Below are 26,116 nucleotides of genomic sequence, written 5' to 3'. Positions count from 1 at the left end.
GAGAAGGTAGTGTAGGACGATAGCGAGACACTCACGACTCTGACGAGGAAGGCGGTGTGGTGCGCGCGCAGAGCCCGCAGCGCGCGCCGCACGTAGGCCGCCGAGCCGCGCATGCCGCGCGACGCCAGCTCCGCCGCGCGCGACGACCAGCTCTCCGACACGCAGTGCTGCAGCTGTGTAGTTGTAATGTATCCATAAGTTAAGGGCACTAAATGCATACATTATTGTTTGTTACATATATAAAAATATTCGGGGAGATCTTATTCAAACGCATTTTTCCAATAACATGCTGTTTGCTTGAATCTGATAATATTATAATACCACATCGACAATAATTAAATGTTACTAATTTATATTAGTTATAGAACGAATGGTAATATAATGTGATATTTACCTACATTACAGATATTCAAAAAAACATCGGAAGATCCAAGAGGAGACTGACCTGTCGAACAGCTGTAGACACCAGCTTGTCCAGCGTGTAGGCGGGATACGCCTTGATGCCGAGCATCTCTCTCGCGGCGTCTTCGTACGCATTCGCATCTACGTTTCCGTCCAGCACACCCTTCACCAGCTCGAGAAGGGCGTTGTAGTATTCCGCTGGCGATGAAGCCTCCATCGGTAAATCTGTTACAATGTTAAACGTTATTTATGTTATTAATTTATTTGCGTGTGTTTCTTGATTTATTTTTCATTTTTATTTGAGTCTATATTACTAAATTTATATTTGTTGAAATTTTATGTTTGATCTCAAAAAAAAATATTTAAAAAGCAAGAGGATTAATGCATGCATTGCTGTAAAAATGTTAATATCGCGTGGCGTGGGAATAGAGTAAAGATTAGAGCCCGATTTATTGATTCTGTCATTAAGCCTGCTACAAATAATCCCCGGTCAAATGCCAATAAATTATAATGCTAATCATCGATTTTAATAATATCTACAAAACGCTCCATAATATGATTAACCATAAGAAAGTGTCAAACGAAACTCTTCTAATAGATATTTTTAATGACAATTTGAATCTGTTTCGTAAACAAATATCTTTTATTTTTCCTCATTAATAATGTATAATTTTTTGTTTTTAATATCTTTTTCTTTATAAATGTACCTCTTACTTTTGTTTGCCTTTAATCAAATAATTAATATTAAAAAATTTAAATGTTCTCAGATATTTATATTTTATCCATTTTATACCAATCAAGTGATAATTTTATAATAATTTAATTGTTAATGTCTTTTCTAATTGTTATAAATATTTTAATTTTTAAAATTATTATTTATTTGTTAATTCGAAATGTTGATATATTTTGTAACACCTATAATTTAGGAGAACTTGATTTGTATAATAACGTTATGTTTAAAGACTCAATTGTATTTATTTATGGTGTTGATATTATAATAAATAAATATAATAATTGCTAAAGTGGCACTCACTGGAAGGCTTGAGGCGCAGCGCGGCGGCCACGCTGGGCGGGCGCCCGGCGGCGCGGGACGTCTCGGCCTGCGCCAGCGCCAGCGCCGCCCGCCGCGCCGCGCCCAGCCGCTGGCACAGGATGCCGTGCAGGCGCAGGAACAGGTACCACGACGACGTGCACACGAAGCGCGCCTCCTGGAGTGGGGATTCATTAGTCTGCGTTCGCGTGTGCTAGCGTGTGTTGCATTTGGGCTGGTTTTGATGACATATTATGCAAATGCTAAATAAAATAATTGAATAACAAAAGTGTAATAATACGAATTTAAACTTATTTTTATATATATTTTTTAAATACCTTATTTCAAATCTATAATTAGTTAATGCAACAGAGACAGCAAAGTTAATCTGCCTTTATACATTTTCCTTTATTGACTTTAGTTATATATAATAAAATAAATCTTACATTAGATGGATGATCTCTATAATCATCTTCGACATCCTGATCACTCTTGAAATCAATCTTCATGTTGGCAGAATCCTCATTGCTGCTGCTACGTTTGATGGAGTTTGTGCTCTCTGTATTAGCAATTTAAATTCTATTAATAAAATTACTTTCAACACTCAATATATTACACAGAATATTTATTGAAATAACTCAAAACTGTGATGAATATATCACTTATATATCAATATCATTTTCAATTCTATTATTTGGTTATTTATTACGTACATATGTGTGTATGTTTATATTCTTTTAATATTTATCTCGCTGTTTTGTGATATATCATATGATTTATGTAATATTTTTAGACATCAGAAGGAAGGCAGCATGCGTGTATCACCACTGACAGTCTGTCAAAGCACATCGCATGTGTTTCATCATTTGTCTCATCTTCAATTACTGTTGATTTTTATCCTATTTAAAAAAATATATCAGAATACTTAGTACGTGGATTATATACCCTTCCCGGAGGGCATGCATAGAGCTCTATCGATAAAAACTATACACTCACACTACACACTCATATTACATACCTTTGCTGTCAGTTGTGTTGTTGTTTTTAGGCTTATTCTCCTTGTCGTTTTTGTTGTTCCGACTGCTTTTGTCAGACGCATTGTCGGACTCTGACGACTGTGGAATAACAACAACATCAGAATAAATTTTATTTTACTATCAATCTTATTAAATTAACCAAATCGAAATGTAGTTTCTTCAGGAAAAAAAACCCACAAGAAAGTAAATAGTTCAACATGTTGTATTAACTAAAACATGTGACCGAAATAAAACTATAAAAATAATCTAAATATCCAAACAAAAGAAAAGCTACCATTTTATATTCCTTGATTTTTATTTCTTGTGTATCTGAATGATACTCATCGATGTAACGATATTTAGGACGAATTAATCATTAATCAAATTACCTTTTGAAAGATCGGTCATTAATAGATAATTATTTTAATTAATCTGAAAATTAATCAGCATACCTCTTGTTTCTCTTGTTTGACGCTCCCTCCCTTATCATCAGCAGCCTGATCTGGACTCGGACTGCCTGGACTATTTGGCTCTTCTTTTTCTTCTAGAACAATTTTAAAATGCTATAAAATCGATATATAATTCTAATCAAAATCACCCATCATATAATTCAAAAATTAATCCTAAATTTTGACTTTTATAAACATTATTAATAAATTAATTGCACCTCGCATGTTCAATTCCCGAATATATTTTTTATATCATATTTACTATCGACATATTATAATAATTTGAAGAAATAATATATTCTAAATAGACATCAGAAGGAAGGCAGCATGCGTGTATCACCACTGACAGTCTGTCGAAGCACTTCGCATGTGTTTCATCATTTGTCTATATATATAAATTTCCATAACTATGACATTAATTACTCTTCGTACTATTACAAATATCTGAAATTAAGTATTATGCTCTTTTAATTAGAGCTGCACTATTATATTTATATTATAAAAACTTGATCTTGTTTTTGTCAACAAAGGAAAATCGTAAATATTTATCCATTCATACTATCGTGTATTTATAATTCAAACAATATTTTCAAGGCCTGATTATAAATTTTTAGGTGAATTCGATTTCATCGAATAAAATTATCATTTAATTTCAATATACTCACACAATATTACAAATAGACACATTTTTTTAGTTTAAGTAACAATAATATTGGTACATCACATGCACACAGGTACAAATCGTCGCGATATTGACTACATATGTGTGTATATTTATATATAAACAATATTTTAAATTTTATTTAATTGTAACTAATTTGATAAGGAAACAATTTTATAGTATTATAAATATTAATATAAAATAGTTGAGACATACCCTCATCTCTCTCATCATCAGACAATGGTTGCCGGGGGTGGGCGAACAGATCGGGAAGAAAGTGCCGTAGTAGTTGTTTAATTCTTCGCTTCTCAGCTTTCTGTATACCCGTCTGCCTTCTCGCGTGGTGGATCAACAGTTCTGCTGCGTCACGAACGATTTTGATCGCTGTCGTAATAAAGAAACCTTATTAATAGATACAATGTATTTAACATAAATGGTTTAATTGCAGGTAGACATATTTTTGTACTTTTTAACAAAATAAGTGACGATGATTGAGAAGTAAGAAATATCCCTTTTTACCCTGACTCAAGTCGAGATGGCCCAGTGGTAAGAACGCGTGAATCTTAACCGATGAACGTGGGTTCAAACCCGGGCGAGCACCTCTGAATTAACATGTGCTTAATTTCTGTTTATAATTCATCTCGTGCTTTTCGGTGAAGGAAAACATCGTGAGGAAACCTGCATGTGTCTAATTTCATCGAAATTCTGCCACATGTGTATTCTACCAACCCGCACTGGAGCAGCGTGGTAGAATAAGCTCCAAACCTTCTCCTCAAAAAAAGGGAGAGGAGGCCTTAGCCCAGCAGTGGGACATTTACAGGCTGTTACTGTACTGTACTGTACCCTGACTCTGAGGGCGACAATAGCATTGCTTGATAAAATATGAAGAAAATTTTTTTTTAGAAATAATAGTTGATAGAATTCGACTTAACTCAATTCTGTTACTTTCTCTTATACATATTAATGTATAGATTACCCCAAATCATGTATACGTAATACATCAATGCGCCAGTCCCTAGTTTTTTTTATTTTTATAGAATAGGAAGGCGGGCGAGGATAGGAATGCGCCACCAACCTTGGGAACTAAGATGTTATGTCCCTTGTGCCTGTAATTACACTGGTTCACTCACCCTTCAAACCGGAACACAAAAATACCAAGTACTGCTGTTTTGCGGTAGAATATTTGATGAGTGGGTGGTACCTACCCAGACGAGCTTGCACAAAGCTCTACTACCAGTAAAACCTACCTTAGTTTAGCAATTAATAAAATATGATTGTGTATGAGACATCAGAAGGAAGGCAGCATGCGTGTATCACCACTGACAGTCTGTCCAAGCACATCGCATGTGTTTCATCATTTGTCTCAGGTCATCATTTAGTATCGAGTTTTTATTTAATTTAATGTTTATATACAATATATAGTCGAGTTAACCAAACTATTAATTATTATGAATTGGACTTCAATATGAGTTTTAAGAATCATAATTATTACTCTATTCATAAAAAATACAAATCACTGCATAAACAAATAATATGCACGTTAAAAAAATTATTATTGACTGAATTAATATGACACTGGTTACCTTCGTGGCGCGTGCGCAGACCGTAGTCGGCCACGAGATGCGGACCGGGCCGGCGCGCGGCGTAGGCGCTCTCCACCTCGTTGAACAAGCACTTGGAGCGCAGCGCCTTCAGGTCGTTCTGCTTGAAGTTGATGCCCTGGTGGTCCAGTGACTTCAGGTAGTATTTCTCGTTCTGCTCGCGCCACTGCTTGTTGAAGCCCTGCGGCACGAAACTCGTCAGACTCCGATCGACTAATACTAACGCATAATCTTTTTCCATTTATTTTTTTGTTTTACTTAAATATTATTATTTTTTTTAATTTATATAGTTTCGTGACTTTTATGTACGACTTTAATTTAAATCTTACCTTCTGAGCTTCCCTCCACTCCTCCTCTTTAGCTTTGAGCCGCCTCAGTACGACCGGTACGGCGACAACGGGATTCTTCTTCAAACCCGCGATAATGTCCACCGCCTGTAACAAATAAATATTAGAATATTTGATATTTTAAACTAGTATAATATATATAAATATTGTATAGCACGAAAACTACAGCATATATTAAAATATATGGCAAATATAACTAAATTCTACTTGAAAAAAATGAAATGGCATCACTACCGAATGTAAATAACCGTTACACCAAAATAAAATGTATAAAATAAACATATAAGAAATAATATATAAAATAAAAATACACCTTTCAATATTCTACAGCATGCTTGTTGTAATAATGTCAAAATTATATATTACTATATAACTGAAAAGAGTTTTTGTATAATTTGTATACTACTGTTGCGACTACTGTGGTGTTTGTGTTCGTGTGCGTGTTCGTGTACGTGTGTGTGTGCGCGCATGCGTAGAGCGTGCGGTGCCGTACCACCTTGTCGCCGTAGATGCGGCGCAGCGCGCGCTGGTGTATGGTGGGCGAGTGCCCGCCCAGGCTGTCGTCGAGGCGGTACTTTGCGGCGTCCTCGCTGGTCATGCGAGATAGCTTTTTCTGGACACCCTCCAGCACGCGGATGGTGGCCGCGTTCGTCTCTATCACCACGTCCAGCTGCAAGAGACGGCGATGTTCGAGGAGGAACTTATAACACTTGGTAAAACTTCAATATTTGAATTAAAAAAAAAACAATGAGCAATATGATATAAACCTCGAATCGTTCATCTTCACAGCGGTAAATATATTCTTCGAACTGCGTTTTCCTCGATGTAACGAAAGTCGAATCCTCACTCCACGTCGGAAAGGACACCCACGTGTCGTTGAGAACCTAAAACAAAATATGACAACATAGTGTATAATAATCAGTGAACTCAATATTCCTCATTTACTTGTTATTCATTATACTTTTGTCGCCATCGCATTTTTTGTAATACAAACATAACCGCTTTTACTTCTGTGAAGAAGTTGTGTAGCAAACAAGCGCATGATTATACAAGACTTTTAAAAACAAACGAACTAACAGATACATATTATTAAGTTACTTTATTTTAAATTATACACGTCATTAAACTTAAATTAATATAATTCCACGTTACTCTTACCTCTTTGCAAAGCGGCGTCCGCCCAGAGCATCGTCTCGCAGCTGCCTCGCGTGGTAACGCACAGTACGAAGTTCCTAACCTCTTACACGTCGACAGATCTATTAAATAATTATAATCTTTATATATTTATATTTTGACATCATCAATGCAAGTAATAAAACTCTATAAATATTCTGAATAGTCTAGATATTTTGTATAATTTGAAACTTGTTATGGAAAACAGTGAAGGCGATTTTAATGAGCTTTAATTACATTATTTTTGAAGAAATAATATATTCTTAATAGACATCAGAAGGAAGGCAGCATGCGTGTATCACCATTGACAGTCTGTCGAAGCACATCGCATGTGTTTCATCATTTGTCTATATATAATTAAACAAATATATCTAGAGTAAATGAATTTTATATAAAAAATATTTGCTGAAATTATTTTTAAATTTCTAATATAATTAAATTATATTTTAAAATGTTTTGTATCAAGAGAAAGATCCATGATGATAGCTACCGTAACTAATATTAATATTTTTCGTTTTTTTTATACTTTCACATTTTAACTAGGTATCATGAAATTTTGCATATACGTTGTCAGCAGCACATAAAAAGACATAAGCTATATAACTCCTGCACCGCCTAACATGCCGGCGAAGCCACGTGCGGAAACTAGTTTTACGTAAGTCTCGTAAGCTCATCCGAGGGTAATGTTATTAATTTAATTGTTGTGTAATTATTATGAATCTCACCTATATCCATAGCAGCGTCTCCTTGAGGTCTTTCATGCCTCAACTGGGCACCATATGCCCCGAGAGGCTCATGTCGCTTCGTCTCTGACCCGAGCCTGGATCGTTCACAGCTGAGTAAGCTGCTTGTGCTACTGAAGTTATTGTAGCCTGGCAATAATAATCAGGTAAAATATTAAGAAACTCGTACTAGGAAAAGTTTCACAGAATTATTATAAGTGCAAAAGAAACATTTTGGCAAGTTTTTTTGCATCATTGTAATAGTTATTTGTCAATTAACCTACCAGTATGAGTAGTGGTAGGCGTGTGCGGTGGTGAGACCGGACCCACGAAATCTTGTAACCATTTCTTTAGTTCCGGGTGACGGTAGAGGAACGGCTCGGTGACGCAGAGAAGCTCAGATGAAGAGATAATTTCATTGGTGAAGAGGAGAAGGCATCTGTTTATTCAAATATAAGTAGTATAAATATAAATTATATGCATTTGTTATTACATTATGACTAACGTAATTTTTTGTTAACATTTAAGCTCGTTAATAGCTACCAAACAAACAAATTGACTAACGAACGAGCAAAAGAATACTGAGATGTTTTGTCTTTGTATATTAATATATACACATATTAATAGTTTGGCTAATAACTAAAAGACTAAGGTCGAGGTGTGAGTGGGTACAGTACATACCTGAGGAAGTTCTCGTAGATGTGCTGCGAGCGCAGCGCCTTGCGCGCGCGGTCGAAGAACCCGTAGTCGTGCGCCGTGGCCAGCTTGGCGGCGTCCGCCAGCGACACGTCGCGCAGCGCCGGTGACGCGCCGCCCGCGCGCGCCTTCTTGGGCGGTGGCGCCCCGCCCGCTGCGGCACAGACCTCATTACTGACGCGAACTGAATACCCATCTAATGCGGAAGTCCAATCGAAACGTAAGCCACATATTCATGCGAATCGGTGGATGGGGGAACTGCATTCACATTCAAACCGAAAACTATTTTGTGTAAACAAAGTAACTTGTTTTCTTTACACAACCCGTGTATAACACAAAGTAACTTGTTTTTTTACAAGACCCATGTATAACGTTGGCTTAAGTTGACAAATTTAATATACAACTCACCGATTTGAGTCGAGGATCCGAAGCTAGGCGACCTCTTGAGATGGTGATGCTGTGGTGGAGCGGGGGGCGCACTCGTGTGCTTCGGGAGTGGCTGTTTTAGATAAATTTAAGTTTAATAACATAAAATGGGCAACAATAAGAAATTAACTAATAGAAAGAAAGTAAAGTAATTTAATTTAAAAATAGACACGACTTTTAATATTAACATATTCATTGTTACTTCTATACTATAATATACATATTTCATAAATGTAGTAAAGTAGACAACAAATACATTTACCATAGTGGGTCAAATTAATAAATGCTTCAACTGCAATACGAAACTACGATTAAATTCACATAACATAATGATCTACAACTTCAGAGCGGTAAAGTTGAAACATTCCTCCTAGAAATAGTTAAAGATGATAATTAATAAAAGTATTACCGGCGCGTGGTGTAGCTGCGCGTGCGCGGCGTGCGGCACGTGCGGGGCGTGCGGCGCGTGCGCGGAGTGCGGCGCGTGCGGCGGGGGGGACGCGGCCGCGTAGCGCTCCTCCTCCCGGGGGGCCACCGGCGTCTGCGCACACAAATACTCATATAAGTACCAGAGTATAATCATTTCAATCTTAAATTATGACATTGCTACATCTGCCGTAGCCATGAGTTTGTATGTAAAAAAAAAACAATATATAAGATAAAATTCGAATAAAATAATATAAACATTAATATAGTTTATATGTTATAATTTTTTTTTCCGGTTCCTGCTTGTGTAAAGTAAACATCTCTGTTAGTACTCACTACAAAGTTAATTTCAATGGTACGGAAAAACCAACCACAATAAGTTATAACTGTCATAAACATTAAAAATAGTGACAAAGAAACAAAGTGGGCCAATGATTATAAGTAATAGATAGATAACTACTAGAAGAGTGCAGTGAAAAAGTTTTGTGATCACTATCAAAAATTAACGCTAATCAAAGAGGGTAGGTAATAATACCTTTCTCCACTGCGACAATCAAAGGTACCAACCTAACAAAGTTAACAACTACACCATAGACTATTAAGAGTTGCCATCATAGTACCGATAATACCAACTATACATTAGCGTTGACAACTATAAATCAGGGTTGCCAAACTAAATCCAATATTGCCACCTAAATAAGAAATTTACCCTTAAAAATGGAAAATCAAATGGGAATTTTCTGGGGAAAATTAAAAGAGCAGATGGCAGCACAAACAAAGGAAATAACTGAAGCGGTAACTAAAAACGTTACGGAAAGTATCATCATTACACTTTTAGAAGAAAATAAAAGAGTGAAAATAGATGTAAAAAATTTACAAGATAAAATAAAAATTATGTAAGAAGAAAAAAGAAGAAATAACCTAATATTCTTTGGGGTAAAAGAAGAATATCGCAGTGAGTCCCAGATCGATTCTATTATAAAATTGATTGGAAAGGAGATGAACATCCATATCAACCCACACGAAATAAACAACGCCTACAGATTGGGCGAAAAGAGTGATAACAAAATCCGTCCTATTCTCGTAACTTTTACAACAAATTGAAGAAAAAAAGAAATACTTAAAAACAAAAAGAAACAAGTCAGATATTTATATTAAAAAGGATTTTAGTAAAGAAGTTCTGGAAAAGAGAAAGCAGCTTCTACCTCAAATGAAGGAAGAAAGAGCGAAGGGCAAAGTCTGTTATCTTATAAGAGATAAATTGGTTACCAAAGATCCGAAAGAAGACTAAAGGGACAAAAGGAAAAGAGACCATATAGATTCTCCAATCAAATCGCCAAACTGCTTAACTACGCCTGCTCCGAGGAAGGTTAGCAAAACAAACATGCTGGATTACGTGGCGAGAGGTAGATCTACGTCACTATCACTGCCAACAACTTCAAAAAACCACCAATAGACATCGACAACCGGAAACGAAAACAAACTAACAAAACGTACCCAACCGAACGAAACAATCAGAGCAACCACCCCAAGACGGCCGGTCACCACGGGAAAAGCGACCACTACCCTCCAAACAATTTAACACCTACAAAAGATAAATTTGAAAACGAGAAACTTAATTGGAAACGGGTATACCACATAGCAACGTATAATACACTTTCATTGAGATCAAAAGAGAACCTACAAGAATTAACACATGCTATCCAACATATACTACATTTTACTGGTGGTAGAGCTTTGTGCAAGCTCGTCTTAGTAGGTACCACCCACTCATCAGGTATTCTACCGCAAAACAGCAATACTTGATATTGTTGTGTCCTGGTTTGAAGGGTGAGTGAGTCAGTGTAATTACAGGCACAAGGGACATAAAATCTTAGTTCACAATGTTGGTGGCGCATTGGCTATGTAAGCGATGGTTGACATTTCTTACAATGCCAATGATAATTTCAGTAATGTAAAATGTAGCAAAAATGTGTCTGAATAAAGGCTATTATTATTATATGTTGTAATATTTTGCATTTCGATGTAATTTTGATCAATATCTATACTAAGTATGGTTGACATAAATTAATGGTTAAATTCAATAATTCAAATCGTCCAACAAACCTGTGGCGGTGGTGATCTCGAATGCGGCGGTATGTGTGCGGGTTTGGTTACCGCCTTTGCATCTGGTAAAAACTGACCGAATTCAGCCAAGAGATCATCTTGATTCTCAAACAACTTTGCCACCTGTTGAATATAAACTTAGTTTAGAAAAAAAGTTGCAAGTTAATGGTAGGTAACAAAGTTTTAAATTATCATCGCATTCACTCTGACGAACAATCACTCAAGTGGCTATTAATTTTCAAGCCAAATTGCTGAATTTCCAACATTATTGGATTGCTTCCATAATTAATTCATTAATTTTGTTCAGAAATTTCACTTGAAGTTATCAATCATTTAAAATTCATTATTACCTGCGAATAGACTTCCTGCTCAGTCTGTTGCTTTGCTTGAGGCTCTTTGACGTCTCTATGACCTCGTTGGTATGCATGAAGTATCTCCAAGAAACGCTTGTACTTATCTGGTTGCCTGGAGAAACGGGACTGCCAAAAAAAATACAATCATATTATTGACATATAAAAAATTACATTTGAAACTACATACATATTAAATATTTTACTTTTTATTCTATATAAAACGATGAATGACTAATGACAACTTATTTTTCTTTTTAATTACTTCCGATCTGTATATATATAAATTTAACAATTTCCGTTCAATATAATTAGCACTGTAATCACGCATCGTCAATAGACAATCAGTTGGGCGTATAATTAATAATTACACACTATACAAATGATGTAAATTATAATTTATTGTTACAAAAAATTACCTCTCGAATCTCATTAAACTCAGCTTTTAAATACTGAATCAGTGTTTAAAATGTATCTCTTGCGTGAACGGTGATGGTAAATACAGTGAGTAAAGGTTAATCCACCATCCATCCACATTACAATGTGAGATTTTACTACAAACAAATGTTGGTACACGTAGGCCTCACCTTGATCTTGTTGACGTATTCGATGGCGTGGTTAAACTCCACGGGCTGGCCTGCCGCCGCGCCCGCATGCGCCGCGCTGCTGGGCGCCGAGCCTGCATACACACACACATCGTACAGAAGTTTAAGAAGTTCCATCACACGAATGTTGCATTCCGAAATTATTCTACTTATTTTTACAGATAATTAACAGCTGTTTATAGATAAACGAAAAATTATTGTGTAATCGTAACGTCAATCACAATACACAACATAAAAATTTTTCTCACAACATTTAGGATTCTTAAATAATACATATATTTGTCCATAGCATTCATTTATATACAAGAGGCAGTGTTCCCGAGATCCGCATTAAATTTAGATCGTACGTTGTTTCCTACAAACGATCAGTAATTGCCTACAGTTTGTTGTATTATTCAACATTTATAGTCATTTATTCGAAGTTATATAGCCGACAACATTCTTCGTTAAACAGATTATCTAGGACAATAATAATTCGGCCTAATAAGTTCCTGCAATCAGCTGCAACTCTACAGAGCTTTATAATATTATTGGTAAAAGTGGTCCTTGCGGTTTTATTCGCGTTAAACTTTACTGCTCCACCCTCCGCGAGTTATGAGTGACGTCACTTGTCATTAATCTACATAGCCATAACCTGTATGATACAGGTTGGCTAACTAGCGCAAAGTTTTATTAAAACACACTGGAAGGTGCTAAGATTAACGCCTTCAAGCCAACTCCTCAGCAAATTTATAAAACTAATTATAATATTAAAACATATATATTTCATTTGCAAAGAATAACAAATAAAAATGTATATTTTCATACCTGGTGGATGATGTATGGCTGCTGCTTCTATCTGCTGATGAGCTTGTGAGATATGATGCAGGGTGTTAGCTGGTGTTGCATTCACCGACAAGTTGTGAACAATCGCTGTACTGACGGACCTGCGAATCAATTTTTCTTTTTAGTATGCAGTTGTAACGATTTATATAATTATTTTATTTAATGAACAAATGTCAGAACTCATAAAGAGCAGCCGCAAGTTTTTATCATTGCTGTCAATCGGTAATTAATTTCATCATGATAAAGATATAAATATTTAGTCTTCTTCTATTATATCTAACCGAAATCTGGGGAAGCGCTGCCAACACACGATTGGACAAACTACAAGTCCTACTACAAAAGAAAATAATAAAAATGTTATTTAATTTTAAATTTCGAACATCAACTAAAAAAAATTATCGCGAAACTAAATTAATGAACATAAAACAATCGTATAATTACAGCACTTGCACTTTCATACGTAAAACTTTTAATAAAAATGTCCATACCGAACTACAATTTAATAGCAGCAAAAAATATGGGCGCCCCCGCACTCGACGGCCGGTAGTTCGGTCAAACCGCAATAACGTATGACGGTGCGCGTCTTTATAACAAGATACCCTCAGACATTAAAAATATTGACTCGTTCGATATATTCAAAAAGCGACCGTCACATTATATTATTACAAAAATACCTGTCTGAGTATGTAGAATGGAATAAGAGTGGTTTTCAAATCGTGGTGATGTTTTGTGTGTTATATCAAATTGTGTTTGATGATTTGTGTGTTATTTTCTCCATTGAAAAATGTAAGTACGACAACGAATGCCTGTTAATTGTTTGTATTTTTTCTTCAATTGTGTTGTCATGTAAGTGATGCAATTGTCTTTATGGGAATAAATAATCTTTAAACCTAATATTTAGTCTTCTCTAAATAATCTACATTCAGAAAAACAAATAAGAAAGGGCCAGATTAAAAAAAATAAAAATTTTAAGCATAAGCTTAGCTGAGATGGTTTAGTAAACTCTAGGTACAACACAGGCAATCAACATTTAATTATTATTAATAATAATAAAATAATTATCAATAGGTAACCAGATTAAGATTTAGTTCCAAAACATCAAATCAAAGAGGAGAAGACAAGAGGTGTTTAACCAATAGTTGGACAATTCTATGTATTGTGGTAATGTAAAGGTATACTGACTGTGGTACTGGCAGCAAGTGCACGAGCTGCGACTGCGGCGGCGGGTGGTGTACGCCGAGAAGCACGCCGCTACCACCACCACCGCCGCCACCGCCGCTCACTGCGCTTACGCCCACGCCACCCACTCCACCCACGCCCACGGGCCCGCAGCCCGCTCCAGTGGGGGATGGCATGGACACTGACACCTGGGAAAATTATGTCGATTATATCGGTCCCAAATTCCTAATAGACACAGCTATTTGCCTAGCCATTAAGAAATTTTATTTTAATAAAGATATTTTCAAACTGGGCTGATATATACTGGAAGTTTATATATATGCATGTTAACAATATTAGTTGTTCCTAAGCACAATCACACACATAAATATATATAATGTATTATACAGAAAGAAAATAAATTCGTCCTTGTCTAAATGGTTAAAAATCAATAATAAATCTCACCTGTCCGTTACTCTGCACTTCTATCTTGTACCCTGGTGGCAGGAAGGTATTGAATCCAACAATCAGCTCCGGATGCCCCTTGAACAGATTCGACACCCGGGTGATGACGCCGGGCGTGTCGATTCTGCAACCAACACTACATGTTCAATGGTGTTAAAAGTTTATTAACAATTTAGTTGTATTGTAATTAATATCAGTGAGAAAAAAAAGCAGCCAATTATACTTTTCATTTCTTTCAAACGGTAATTGTTTTCATCATTTTAGTTTATAGAATATATGTATATGATGTAGCTAAAGAAGCTTTAAATTTCAGAAATGCTAGTAAAATCCAACATGTATAAATTAAATTAATTTTTACTATACACATTTTATATTTTATATGTCAAATTTATCCCTCATATATATATATATATATATATATATATATATATATATATATATATATATATATATATATATATATATATATAGGAGGACATGACACTTGTGTATTTACTTGATGGCAATATTTTTATAATAAGATGATTAATATGTTTGTTATAGAAGTTAACTATATATCTAAGTACCAACATGGGTTATACTATCCTACCATCATAATACTAACTCCAATATCGCGCATAACACTCACGTCTGACTTTTGAATTCCTTCATGATGTCCAAAAAGTCGTTGTAGACCTGCGGTTGTGTGTTGAATTTGTATTTGACTTGGTCTAGGTATGAGAGCGCATCCTCGACCTTCAAACGTTGGAACTGTCCCGCCGGCTGAGCTGCCAGCGGCGCAGCCAGACCGGGCGACTGGCGTCCGGGTATAGGTAGTGGGGCTGGTTGCTGAACAAGCTATGGATAAACAAATGATAGTTACACATAAATACTGTTGCCTATAGCAATAAAAAAAAATTGTGCGATTTTGTCTATGCAGTTATGTTTCTAGATGGTGTAGAAATACCATAATGGGCGAAAACTTTTTAAGCCTAGTTTAATAGTCACAAAGACTATAGAAACCAGGTCGCGTCGCTTGTAATGAATAAACAAGTACCTTAAGCCTCGGTGGCACTTGGGGCGGCTGCTTCGGCGCATATTGCACCGTGTTCGGCTTAAGATAATTGATGACGGCGGGAGCGTTGGCGCGCGCTGGGCCGCGACTGAAGCCTCCACTGACTGACAGCATCGCTGTCGCTCCTGAGAACAAATCACGGAACTTACACATATATCTATTAACATTTATATCTATTATACATTTTTAAATACTAGAAATGTATAAAGAATATTGTCTTGTCTATAGACCTTTCTAAATGGTGAGTAAGCCGTTAGCCAACGTAACCTACAAACAAAAAATCATAATCAAATGTTTTTTTCTTCGATGATATTTGAAACCGTTGTTTAACCTTATCATTGTTAAAGGTAAATATCAAGCAATTTGAGTCAAATTGTGTAGATTTTTCACTTGTCTTTATTAAAACAGTCTCACTATATATAGATCTCCAAGTAACAGATATTTCTTCGAATTCATTTTAGGTACGGATTTTATAATAATAATTAGCTTTTTTATTAACAAATAACACATAATACAAATAGAATAACTATTATACATGAAATCGGATAAATATAACCCCCACCTCAAATTATTCTTTACACAAATTCAATAAACGTATATAAAAACCTTCCAGTTTATGATGGTTACTTATATTTGTCAAAGTTATAGCGCTTGGCAATTTTGATACCATGAGAAGTGTCAACTATTTTGAGCGACTTCAAACTCGAAAACGTCAATGTTTTGACAGTGTCGTTATCCAAATTTGACAGCTCTAACGTCGCATCGTAAAGTGTGCCTAAAGCGAGTTTTTGACAGTATCTACGATTTGTATGGAATGAAAACATCAATGTGTAATGACAATAATCAGAATTCTGTACATTTTGGCTTTGTAAGAAATGTTAACCATCGCTTATAGCCAATGCGCCACCAACCTTGGGAACTAAGGTGTTGTGTCTCTTGTGCCTATAATTACACTGACTCACTCACCCTTCAAACACACAACACAACAATATCAAGTACTGCTGTTTTGCGGTAGAATATCTGATGAGTGGGTGGTACCTACCCAGGTAGGTACACTTGCACAAAGCCCTACCAGTATTTGTGATAAAGAATCCTTCTAAGATTGGGGAAAACTAATATTAATATTTTTCCCATAATTATATTAATAATTTTCCCATAATCATATGATAATTACAATCTGCTTGATAAAGTTTTATTGACGGATGGAGAATCAGTAACGTAAAAAGTAACGCTTAAAGTAATAATAAAACTATACACATAGCTCATGATTTCATTTACAGCATTTCAAATATTCAAAATAATAATCTAAAATCTCGAAAGTATCGAAGCAACAGAACGCGCAGTAAACGTACGTGCGCGCTATTTCGCGCGTCGGCAACGCGGGTAAACAAATGCGCAGTATCGCAAGTTGAACGTTCACGCAGTTTATCGAGCGTCCGTACGGACGCGTGTGTAGGGTTGCCCTGCTCCCGAGAACTTAGCGAGGTATTGGACTTTTTATAATCTTGTCCGAACAAATTTATAAGTACTGTCTGGAGTACGGCTCTCGTTAAGCTTTATATCATTCACAGGCATAACTTACAAATCAAATGAAGTAATGACGAATATTTTATTTTTTTAAACTATAAAAACAATTTGCCTCGATTTTTAAGGCAAAACGTCCGGCCTGATATAATGCACACTCCAGTTATTGAATTTTAAGGCCTTGCAAACCTGCTCGTGTGAAACTTGCGTGATTCTTAATTATTCTTTTAACATTTACAATGTCCACAAAAAAAAAACTTGTACCAGGAGACACTATCCGCCTACACTTTATACTTTTTTTATTGTATAAACATGAAAAAATCATTGACAAATTTTGAGTCGAATAATCAAGAAGATTCTTGAATGAAAAGTTATAAGATACAACAAGATACCCACACATACGCAGCTGAGTTCAACAAAAGCTTATATATAAGTTTAAAACATTTTATTTAGCACCATATCCATTATTGATATATATAAATATAAAAACAAAGTTGTTTACAATTGTTCGCAACTACACTGTACGTTATCGTACCTGACCTAAGGTAACGCGGGAGATTGCATCTCGCGACCTTACCCGCCCACGCGCTTGCACGCTGTTAGCTTACAATTTCATAACAACTATTTTCACTAAATATATTATATAAAACGTAATTTGGCGCCGTTCCTCTACTGCAAGTTGGTGAAACATGTCCATTTCAATAGAAGGATTAGTTAAGAGACAATTAAACAAATTTGACCTCGAGTTGACATTTGTGAAAATGTGGCGTTTTAATTGTCGGTAAAGTTTAAGGATGCGTGTAATTTGTGAAAAATTTGTGTGTGTAATAATTAATTATCATTTCTTATAATATTGTAAATATAAATATGTCGATTTGTTAGAATCCTATAAAAGTCCCACTATTGGATAAGGTTTGGGGTCTTATTCCAAAACGCTGCTGTTATTGCGGCCGGTGAATGAATACACATTTGACAAGTTGCTTATCCAGATTTGAACGCGTCATCTTCGGTTAAAATGTTATATCTACTGGGCTATCCCCCTTACTAGAATGTTAAATGTCTTAAAACATTTAATATCGTGTTATGAATTAAAAAAATTAACGATTTTCGTGACGTGAAAGAGTATACCGGATGTGGGAACAACATGCCTCGCCCTTTCGTTATAAATGAATACTGTAAAAATCACCTAAAACATGATCATGTATGTAAATGCTTTAAAGCTTATATAGCGATTTTTTTACTATGTGACAGCATACATATTATTTAACTACGAAGTCTTTTCTACCATACAATGAAACAATGCATTGCACAACTGACTTCTGGCTGGTCTAGTTTTAAATGGTAGAAAAATAATATGTATGTTACATAGTAATAAAATCGTTATATGTATAAGCTTTAAAGCATATTGTATTACATACATGATCATGTTTTAGGTGATTTTTACAGTATTCATTTATAACGGCTCATCTTTCAAGCTGTTATTTAGAAATAAATGATGAAAAATGGTAAAAAAAAATGAATGATGGTTCGTACCATTTCCTCGGATGGAAACGACTAAGCCCAGCAGTGGAACATTTACTGGCTGTTACTTTTTGTTAAGCAAACCAAAATAAGGGAGGTTCTCGATTTGGTTACATTCTGTTTTTAGACATCCTTAATTTATGAACCAATTTGGAAAATTATTTTTCGTTTGGGAAGAAATACTTTCCGTTACATTTCGTTCAAATTAAAAAAAAATACCAGCCCTAATGATATGATCTCCAATTTTATTTGAAGTCGGTTTTGCTTGTGACTTTGCCGTTAACAAAAGGCTGTTGACGATAAAATTGGAGACATCAGAAGGAAGGCAGCATGCGTGTATCACCACTGACAGTCTGTCGAAGCACATCGCATGTGTTTCATCATTTGTCCCTTAACAGCTCAACTTATATAAACCTTATACAGCCAATTAGTTCACAAACCGATCTTTCTCTTTCCTTCATTTGTAATTAGATAAAAAGAAAAAAGACAAAGCATTTTGCAACTATACGACCGTAGTTTAAAGTATATATATATTTATCATATGAATGTATATATAGTATATTTATTATTAAACTTACCTAATAATTGTGGTTGGGCCGATTGGGCCAATGTATGCATGTTGCTTGCTCCCGCTTGCTGAATCTGTAACAAAATATGATAATATATAGAAACTTATATATCAACTAGCTTGGGCTCGAGAATGAGGGAAGAGGGTAGGTGTTAGTCTTTTTAATTTTTTTTTTTTTAATATCCTGGGACATTTTTCACACACGACCATCTGATCCCAAATTAAGCTTGTACAAAGCTTGTGCTATGGGAACCAGACATACATATATAGATAATGCACACAAATGTCTGCCCTGGGTGGGAATCGAACCCACAACCTTCGGCGTGAAAGGAAAGTATCTACCAACCACGCCAACCGGCTCGTCGTCAGCCTATATTTATAAGTCAAATGTAAATCCTTTATTCAATATAGAAGCATTACACTTACTTCATCACCTTTTATGTAATTAAAATATTTGTAAATAATAATCTTTATCAATATTATCAACGGTAAAAACGAAAACTTTGCCTTTTCAATTTGCACGATAACATCTTATAAATAAATACAATCGATATTAACGTAATAAGAGTCTAATAAAGAACACGTGTATATTTTTATTTACATAAATCGTGTTTATTATTAGTAAATACATTACAAGTAATATTTTTTAATATAATACAACGTATGAAATCTTTATAAATCTAATTAAACAAATCGGACTGCCTCGTTGGTCTAGTGGCTTGATATAAGGCCGCAGACCCGGAGGTCCTGGGTTCAATTCCCAGGTCGGGCCAATAAAAAAGTTATTGGGTTTTTCTGTTAGAAAATTCTCAGTAGCAGCCCGGAGTCTAGAAGTTGGAAGTGTGTACACTCCCGTGCCTCGGAAAGCACGTAAAGCCGTTGGTCCTGCGCCTGAACTCTTTCCGGTCGTGTCGGATTGCCGTCCCATCGGATTATGAGAGTTAGGGAATAGAGAGTGCACCTGTGTTTGCACACACACTTGTGCACTATAATATCTCCTGCGCAGTTGGCTAATCTCTCTTGAGATTGGCCGCCGTGGCCGAAATCGGTCTGGAGGACATTATTATTATTATTATTTAATTAAACATGATATCATATTTAGTTAATACGGTGATACGTTCAGCTGTTCGTTTAAGTTCTTTCATCAAACTAAAGTAACTCGCTATCTATCTAGCTATCGTGCCATAATCAATATCATCTTCATAATATATTAATGGCGACCTCGATTAATGTAAAATGACTTGTGGCAAAGTGGATCGATAAAATAACCAGCTGGATGCACTTCCACAATCAAGGCATTGTTAGTTCCGTCCTAACAGCGAGTCGTGATAGGGACGTTAGTAATATTTCTATTTAGACGAAATTAATACAGGTTTGGAGGTAGGGCTTTGAGCGAACCCGTCTAGGTAAGTACCACCCACTCATCAGATATTCTACCGCCGAACAACAGTACGGTAATATTGTTACGTTCCGGTTTTACGAGGAGTGAGCCTACCTACAAGCAATGCACCATGCATTGGCGATATAAGGTATGGTTAATATTATTATGGGCGGTGGAGATCAATAACCATCTAGTGATCCATTTGTCCTTCCGACTACCAACCCCACCATACGTCTAAACCTGGATATTTTTTTTTGTCAATCGTATTAAAACAGTATGATTTAAATAACAATCATAAATATCTCAACGAAAGCAAAAAAAATACAATAAAAAACGATATAATATGTATTGCATATATATATAATATGAAATTCTTTACAATATATAAGTTTAACGCGATTTGAATTTGTGTTAAACTCGAATTGTATTACATTAGATGATAAATAAAACTGTATTAACATTTTCGGCACGCCATAACCCACAAAAGGCTGTGACGCTTCCAATGCTAAATTCACTATATCCCCTTTTACGCAGTCGTCATTCTTATTGTAAGTAAGCGACGGGATAGGGGGACGAGTATATATATAACGGACAGATTATGCAAAAAAAGTATATATAAATATAATAATATCCTGGGACATTTTTCACACACGGCCATCTGATCCCAAATTAAGCTTGTACAGAGCTTGTGCTATGGAAACCAGACAACTGATATACTACATATATTACCTTTCTTTTGTAAATACATACTTATATAAATTACACCCAGACTCAGGACAAACTGAGATGTTCATGCACACAAATATCAAGTAATATTCGGGTGAACTTTAATTTCTATATATCTAGAACGAGATAGGCTGTGTAGGCGAGAGAGAGGCCTATAGTTCAGAAGCTATTGGGCTATAAATCAATACACTACACGGGCGGAGTGTTATGCAGCGTGTATCATAAATATACCCGTATTGTGTGCGAAATTAACGCGGAAACGCCGGGTCATTTTCTCAATAGTAACAAAAATATTTACGTTTACAATAAATTTAATAATAATAATAATATCCTGGGACATTTTTCACACACGGCCATCTGATCCCAAATTAAGCTTGTACAAAGCTCGTGCTATGGAAACCAGACAACTGATATACTACATATATTACCTTTCTTTTGTAAATAAATACTTATATAGATAATTACACCCAGACTCGGAACAAACAGACATGTTCATGTTAATGCACACAAATGTCTGTCCCGGTTGGGAATCGAACCCACAACCTTCGGCGTGAAAGGCAAGTATCTACCAACAACGTCAACCGGCTCGTCAAATTTAGTCAATAAAGTAGTACTAGAAGGCAATAGGTACTTCATGTCCTTTTAGTTATTCCTGACAACGTGTATGCTAAAATAGATAATAATCGATTGAGTAGTTAAAACGTGAGAGCGTAACAAACAAACAAACAAACAAAGTCACTTTCGCATTTATAACATTCGTAAGGATTATATTTATGCATTGGTCTACAACCTGACAAGAACCGTTACAAAATCGCTAAAGAACAATTTAAGTTGAAATATTTAAAGTAATTTTGATTCTTTTTCAATTAAACAAAGATGGTCTTCTTTCATGAGAAGAATGTTCTGGTACTTATTCCATCACTGCGTGTGGCTGAATTAGATCCGACAAATGCAGGCGCTACCTCAATATTTTCCTTCATCAGACAGTTTATTTCCTCTTGTCTTACTAATATTCTGCTGCGGCTTCGTCCGCGTGGTAAGGCGAGATGGACGGGTATTTGGTATTAAGTAAAAAAGTACACTACATCCGTTTGAGCTTCATACTTGATTTTATCAAAATCGGTTCAGCGGTTAAGCCTTTGAAAGCGTAAACAAAAGTGTTACTTTAGCATATATAATATTAGTGTAAATGTTTATTTATTTGTTTATTTAATACTTATTGCACAACATAAGAACGCGTGAATCTTAACCGATGATCGTGGGTTCAAACCCGGGCAAGCACCACTAAATTTTCATATGCTTAATTTGTGATTATAATTCATGTCGCGCTTTACGGTGAAGGAAAACATCGTGAGGAAATCTGCATGTGTCTAATTTCACTGAAATTCTGTCACGTGCGTATTCCACCAACCCGCATTGGAGCAGCGTGGTGGAATAAGCTCCAAACCTTATCCTCAAAAAGAGGAGAGGAGGCCTTTAGCCCAGCAGTGGGACATTCACAGGCTGTTACGGTACGGCACAACATATAAATAAGGCAATAGAAGTATATATAGAAATAATACAAAGAAATGGAAAAAAAAATGGTTCGCAAAGGCGGTCTTATCGCTTATAGCGATCTCTTTCTCACAGACAACCTTTGGTGAATTTTTTTTATAAAAGATTAGGTAAGTGCATTTACATATAAAAAGGAGATACTAAACATTTAATAAACTACACATAGCTACATCACACTAAACACATAATAATGCATACATATATGCAAACATATACATACATATATATATATATATATATATATATATATATATATATATATATATATATATATATATATATATATTATATAATTATATTATGTTATGTGTGGCTAAAAATTCTGTACAAAAATATAAACACTAACAACAAAAAAAATATATCAAATTATATCTGAACCCGCGATCTTCAGTCAACATCCACGTTTCTACCCACTCCGCTATTTCGTCTCAGCTATTTAATCAGGTGTAATTCATAATAGCCGGTACCATGCCAAGTGATTCAGACTCGTTATTTATAACTACAGTTATAAAAAGCTTTCCGTACACAATCGCCACGTCCTTGATGCTAAAGCTTTTTATACAAATTTATTTCAATCTTATACAAATTATACTAAATGTAAACAAAAAAAAAAACGTACATAACATACATTTAGATTTTTTAATCACATTGTTTTTTAATTAATAGTAAAAAGTTCGTTAGCACTTTTTTAAATTGAAATATTCTTTATTCAAATAGTTGTACATCGTAATTTTACAAGATGTATTCAAATTAAAAGTACTTATCGAGAGAAATCGACTTGAAACTCAGTAGCTACACTTTTTCTTAATAACAAAGGCGGTCAAATCAATCACACTCATTATTTATACACATACTATAAAGAGGAAATATTTCTTAGTTTGTAATCAATAAACTCGACTACTGAAACTAAAATGCACAATCAACTGTTCTTTGTTTACGTCACAACACTATTCCATTTAACTACTCATAATTTAATTTCCAAAGGTCCGATAAAAACTTCGTCGACATTCAAAGCGGCATTTTTTTACGAATCCATAGCGAATATTCTATATTTTAGATTTCGACCAATCACGTAGCGTCTATTCAAGGTCAAAGTGGTTTACTTGTCTTTACCTCCTACCATTGGCATAGACGAGCGGTAATCAACCTGCAGCCCGCCGGACTTTTGTAGTTGGCTCACCTGACGTTACTTTATTTTAAACTGTTTTAAGTTTTAAACGTTTTTATTAACACCTTAATAATTCGAATTAAACAACTGCCTGTGGCCACGAACACTAGTGTTTGGACGTCATGAAATAATAAAAAAAAAGTTAAAATATACGCAATAAATAATTTCATAGTTGTTTAATTTGGAACAATTCCGAAACCTAAGAAATACTTATCTAAATATTTTTATTTGCGACCCGCGACACCATGACTGTGTTAGTCATTCCCTTTTTTTGTAGCCCTTATAAATAAAAAGGACGAGTATTACTGGCCAGGTATTATTAACACTGAAGCTACTAGCCCACGGGTACAAATTAGTATAATATATGTATCTATGTCTCTACCGCTGCTTGCACTCAGCTGATAACTGCTGATAACCTCATGTTTACCAACTGATATTGTACAATTGCAAAACTAATTACTTACATCAACGTACTCATATCCGTTAACTTTCGTTGCATATAATTCTGTGTTAAACTTTAATTTACTCGGTGGTAGGTACCATTCGCTCATCGTTTATTCTACCACGAACGAAATAACTTAGTATTATTGTGATTCGGTTACCTTAGTTCCCAAGGTTGGTGGCGCATTGATGCTGTATGGAATGATTGATGTTTCTTATAGGGTCAATGTCTGAGTTATGGTGACTACCATTACTATCAGGTGCCCCAATTTAACTGTCTGCCAATGCGTTACTACTTTTTTTTAAACTTTTGTTACCTAAAGGTACATATATTAAATAACGTATTTTATTTTATTTTTAAATTATCAAGAATAGTTTGGTTTCTTTAAGACATTTATTCCGAAACAAAATGTACAAATAAATTGAAAAGCATTTCTACCTAAAAAAAAAACATTGTATTATTAATGTAATATTACTTTCTAAGACAGTTTATATAATTTAATTTGTTTTAATAATAAAAATTACTAAGTATTATATTGTAATATGACATATGGGCGGAGCTTATGAACATAGCTGACAAACCTCTAAGGTATTGAAAGTCGCCATAATCCACCAACCATTACCACATTAGAGCAGCGTTTGGAAATGAGGTTTGAAACTTTACAGTGGAAGTACTCGTACTAACGTTTTATAAAAATAAAATAATTATGAAAACCGTACGTATGTTACATAGTACATAACAGGCTGTAAATGCCTACAGCTGAGCAAAGACTCCCTTCTTCAGAAGGTTTGTCAGCTTATCTGTACTTACTAATATCAAATCAAATTAATTTATTCAATTAATCTTAAAAATATAGAATGTTTTTGGAATTTCACTATTTTAACTCTATCGCAGTTTCAGAGATATGTTTCTTCCGATTATACATGCAAAAGTATCTCGATTTGTCTGTTACGCTAAACATCTAAATAGATTTCGATAAAATTTGGTACAGAACCAGCTAGAACCCTATGGACGCGCATACGCTACAACACTCGCAATCATTCCCCTCCCCTTACAAAAGGGGAGTACTACTTCTATATAATAAATTCAACGGTTTCCGATTTGATAAGGGAATTCTAAAAATTCCGTGTGCCAATAGTAATCATGATAACGGCTTCAAAGTAATCGTTTATCGAGTAAAGAATAATGCAAACTTCCTTTTCATCGTGGCCGAAGTCGTTGCACTCAATTGCATGCTAATTTCACATTCGAAAATGTACATATAATTTTAATTGAAATAAGGAAAATGCATTGTTGTATGTAATTATATTTACGTAAAAGCGACAATTGGCTTCTATTACGGTATTGTTACCGTCTGTAAATGTCCCACTGCTGGGAATACGAGCTCCTTTTTAGGTAAAGAAAACGAGATGTTTTGGAGCCACCACTTATACGAATTAGATACACATACGAAACATTCAAATTGCCAAATGTTTTCTTTCTTGCCTGGGTTCGAACCTGCAATCCGCGGTAAAGATTCACGTGTTCGAGCCACTGAGCTATCTTGGGTCAACACTATGCCACTTACATTGTTTTTATACACACTGTCTAATACACCATCTTTTTTAAATTGTTAATATAATTCAATTAAGGATAACGTCGAACGAAATTAATTACAGATAATAAATGTTAATATAATAATTAACTTTTTTTCTTGTTAATCTGTCATTGTTTATACCAT

The 26,116-nt window shown here is 35.1% G+C and overlaps 1 protein-coding gene and 1 long non-coding RNA gene across 16 annotated transcripts in view; one reads left to right on the top strand and one right to left on the bottom strand.

The window, feature by feature from the left end:
* The window catches only part of LOC126779266 (uncharacterized), a 156,929-nt gene that overhangs the window by 106,853 nt on the left and 23,960 nt on the right, over nucleotides 1–26,116 (top strand). The window lies entirely within an intron of this gene.
* The window catches only part of LOC126779165 (paired amphipathic helix protein Sin3a), a 38,027-nt gene that overhangs the window by 2,518 nt on the left and 9,393 nt on the right, over nucleotides 1–26,116 (bottom strand). For 5 of the 14 annotated variants that reach the window (XM_050503037.1, XM_050503036.1, XM_050503035.1 and 2 more), the window contains exons 3-28: nucleotides 19,136–19,199; nucleotides 15,495–15,637; nucleotides 15,087–15,295; nucleotides 14,459–14,594; nucleotides 14,018–14,202; nucleotides 12,818–12,936; nucleotides 11,993–12,084; nucleotides 11,406–11,534; nucleotides 11,056–11,178; nucleotides 8,933–9,064; nucleotides 8,506–8,596; nucleotides 8,083–8,293; nucleotides 7,686–7,840; nucleotides 7,405–7,551; nucleotides 6,665–6,762; nucleotides 6,274–6,390; nucleotides 6,000–6,176; nucleotides 5,489–5,593; nucleotides 5,142–5,340; nucleotides 3,775–3,942; nucleotides 2,901–2,992; nucleotides 2,451–2,547; nucleotides 1,879–1,991; nucleotides 1,436–1,610; nucleotides 446–627; nucleotides 36–173 (exon numbers count right to left, since the gene is read on the bottom strand). In XM_050503037.1, the coding sequence (XP_050358994.1) occupies nucleotides 36–173; nucleotides 446–627; nucleotides 1,436–1,610; nucleotides 1,879–1,991; nucleotides 2,451–2,547; nucleotides 2,901–2,992; nucleotides 3,775–3,942; nucleotides 5,142–5,340; nucleotides 5,489–5,593; nucleotides 6,000–6,176; nucleotides 6,274–6,390; nucleotides 6,665–6,762; nucleotides 7,405–7,551; nucleotides 7,686–7,840; nucleotides 8,083–8,293; nucleotides 8,506–8,596; nucleotides 8,933–9,064; nucleotides 11,056–11,178; nucleotides 11,406–11,534; nucleotides 11,993–12,084; nucleotides 12,818–12,936; nucleotides 14,018–14,202; nucleotides 14,459–14,594; nucleotides 15,087–15,295; nucleotides 15,495–15,637; nucleotides 19,136–19,199 (3,597 nt within the window). The remainder of the gene's footprint in view (nucleotides 1–35; nucleotides 174–445; nucleotides 628–1,435; nucleotides 1,611–1,878; nucleotides 1,992–2,450; nucleotides 2,548–2,900; nucleotides 2,993–3,774; nucleotides 3,943–5,141; nucleotides 5,341–5,488; nucleotides 5,594–5,999; nucleotides 6,177–6,273; nucleotides 6,391–6,664; nucleotides 6,763–7,404; nucleotides 7,552–7,685; nucleotides 7,841–8,082; nucleotides 8,294–8,505; nucleotides 8,597–8,932; nucleotides 9,065–11,055; nucleotides 11,179–11,405; nucleotides 11,535–11,992; nucleotides 12,085–12,817; nucleotides 12,937–14,017; nucleotides 14,203–14,458; nucleotides 14,595–15,086; nucleotides 15,296–15,494; nucleotides 15,638–19,135; nucleotides 19,200–26,116) is intronic. The other 9 variants (XM_050503041.1, XM_050503042.1, XM_050503039.1 and 6 more) reach the window with 8 other exon arrangements.

The sequence above is a fragment of the Nymphalis io genome, chromosome 28 (genome assembly GCF_905147045.1).
Source record: "Nymphalis io chromosome 28, ilAglIoxx1.1, whole genome shotgun sequence".
Classification (NCBI taxonomy): Eukaryota; Metazoa; Arthropoda; class Insecta; order Lepidoptera; family Nymphalidae; genus Nymphalis; species Nymphalis io.
The sequence above is the reverse complement of the archived record's forward strand: the minus strand, read 5'-3'. Positions and strand labels throughout refer to the sequence as shown.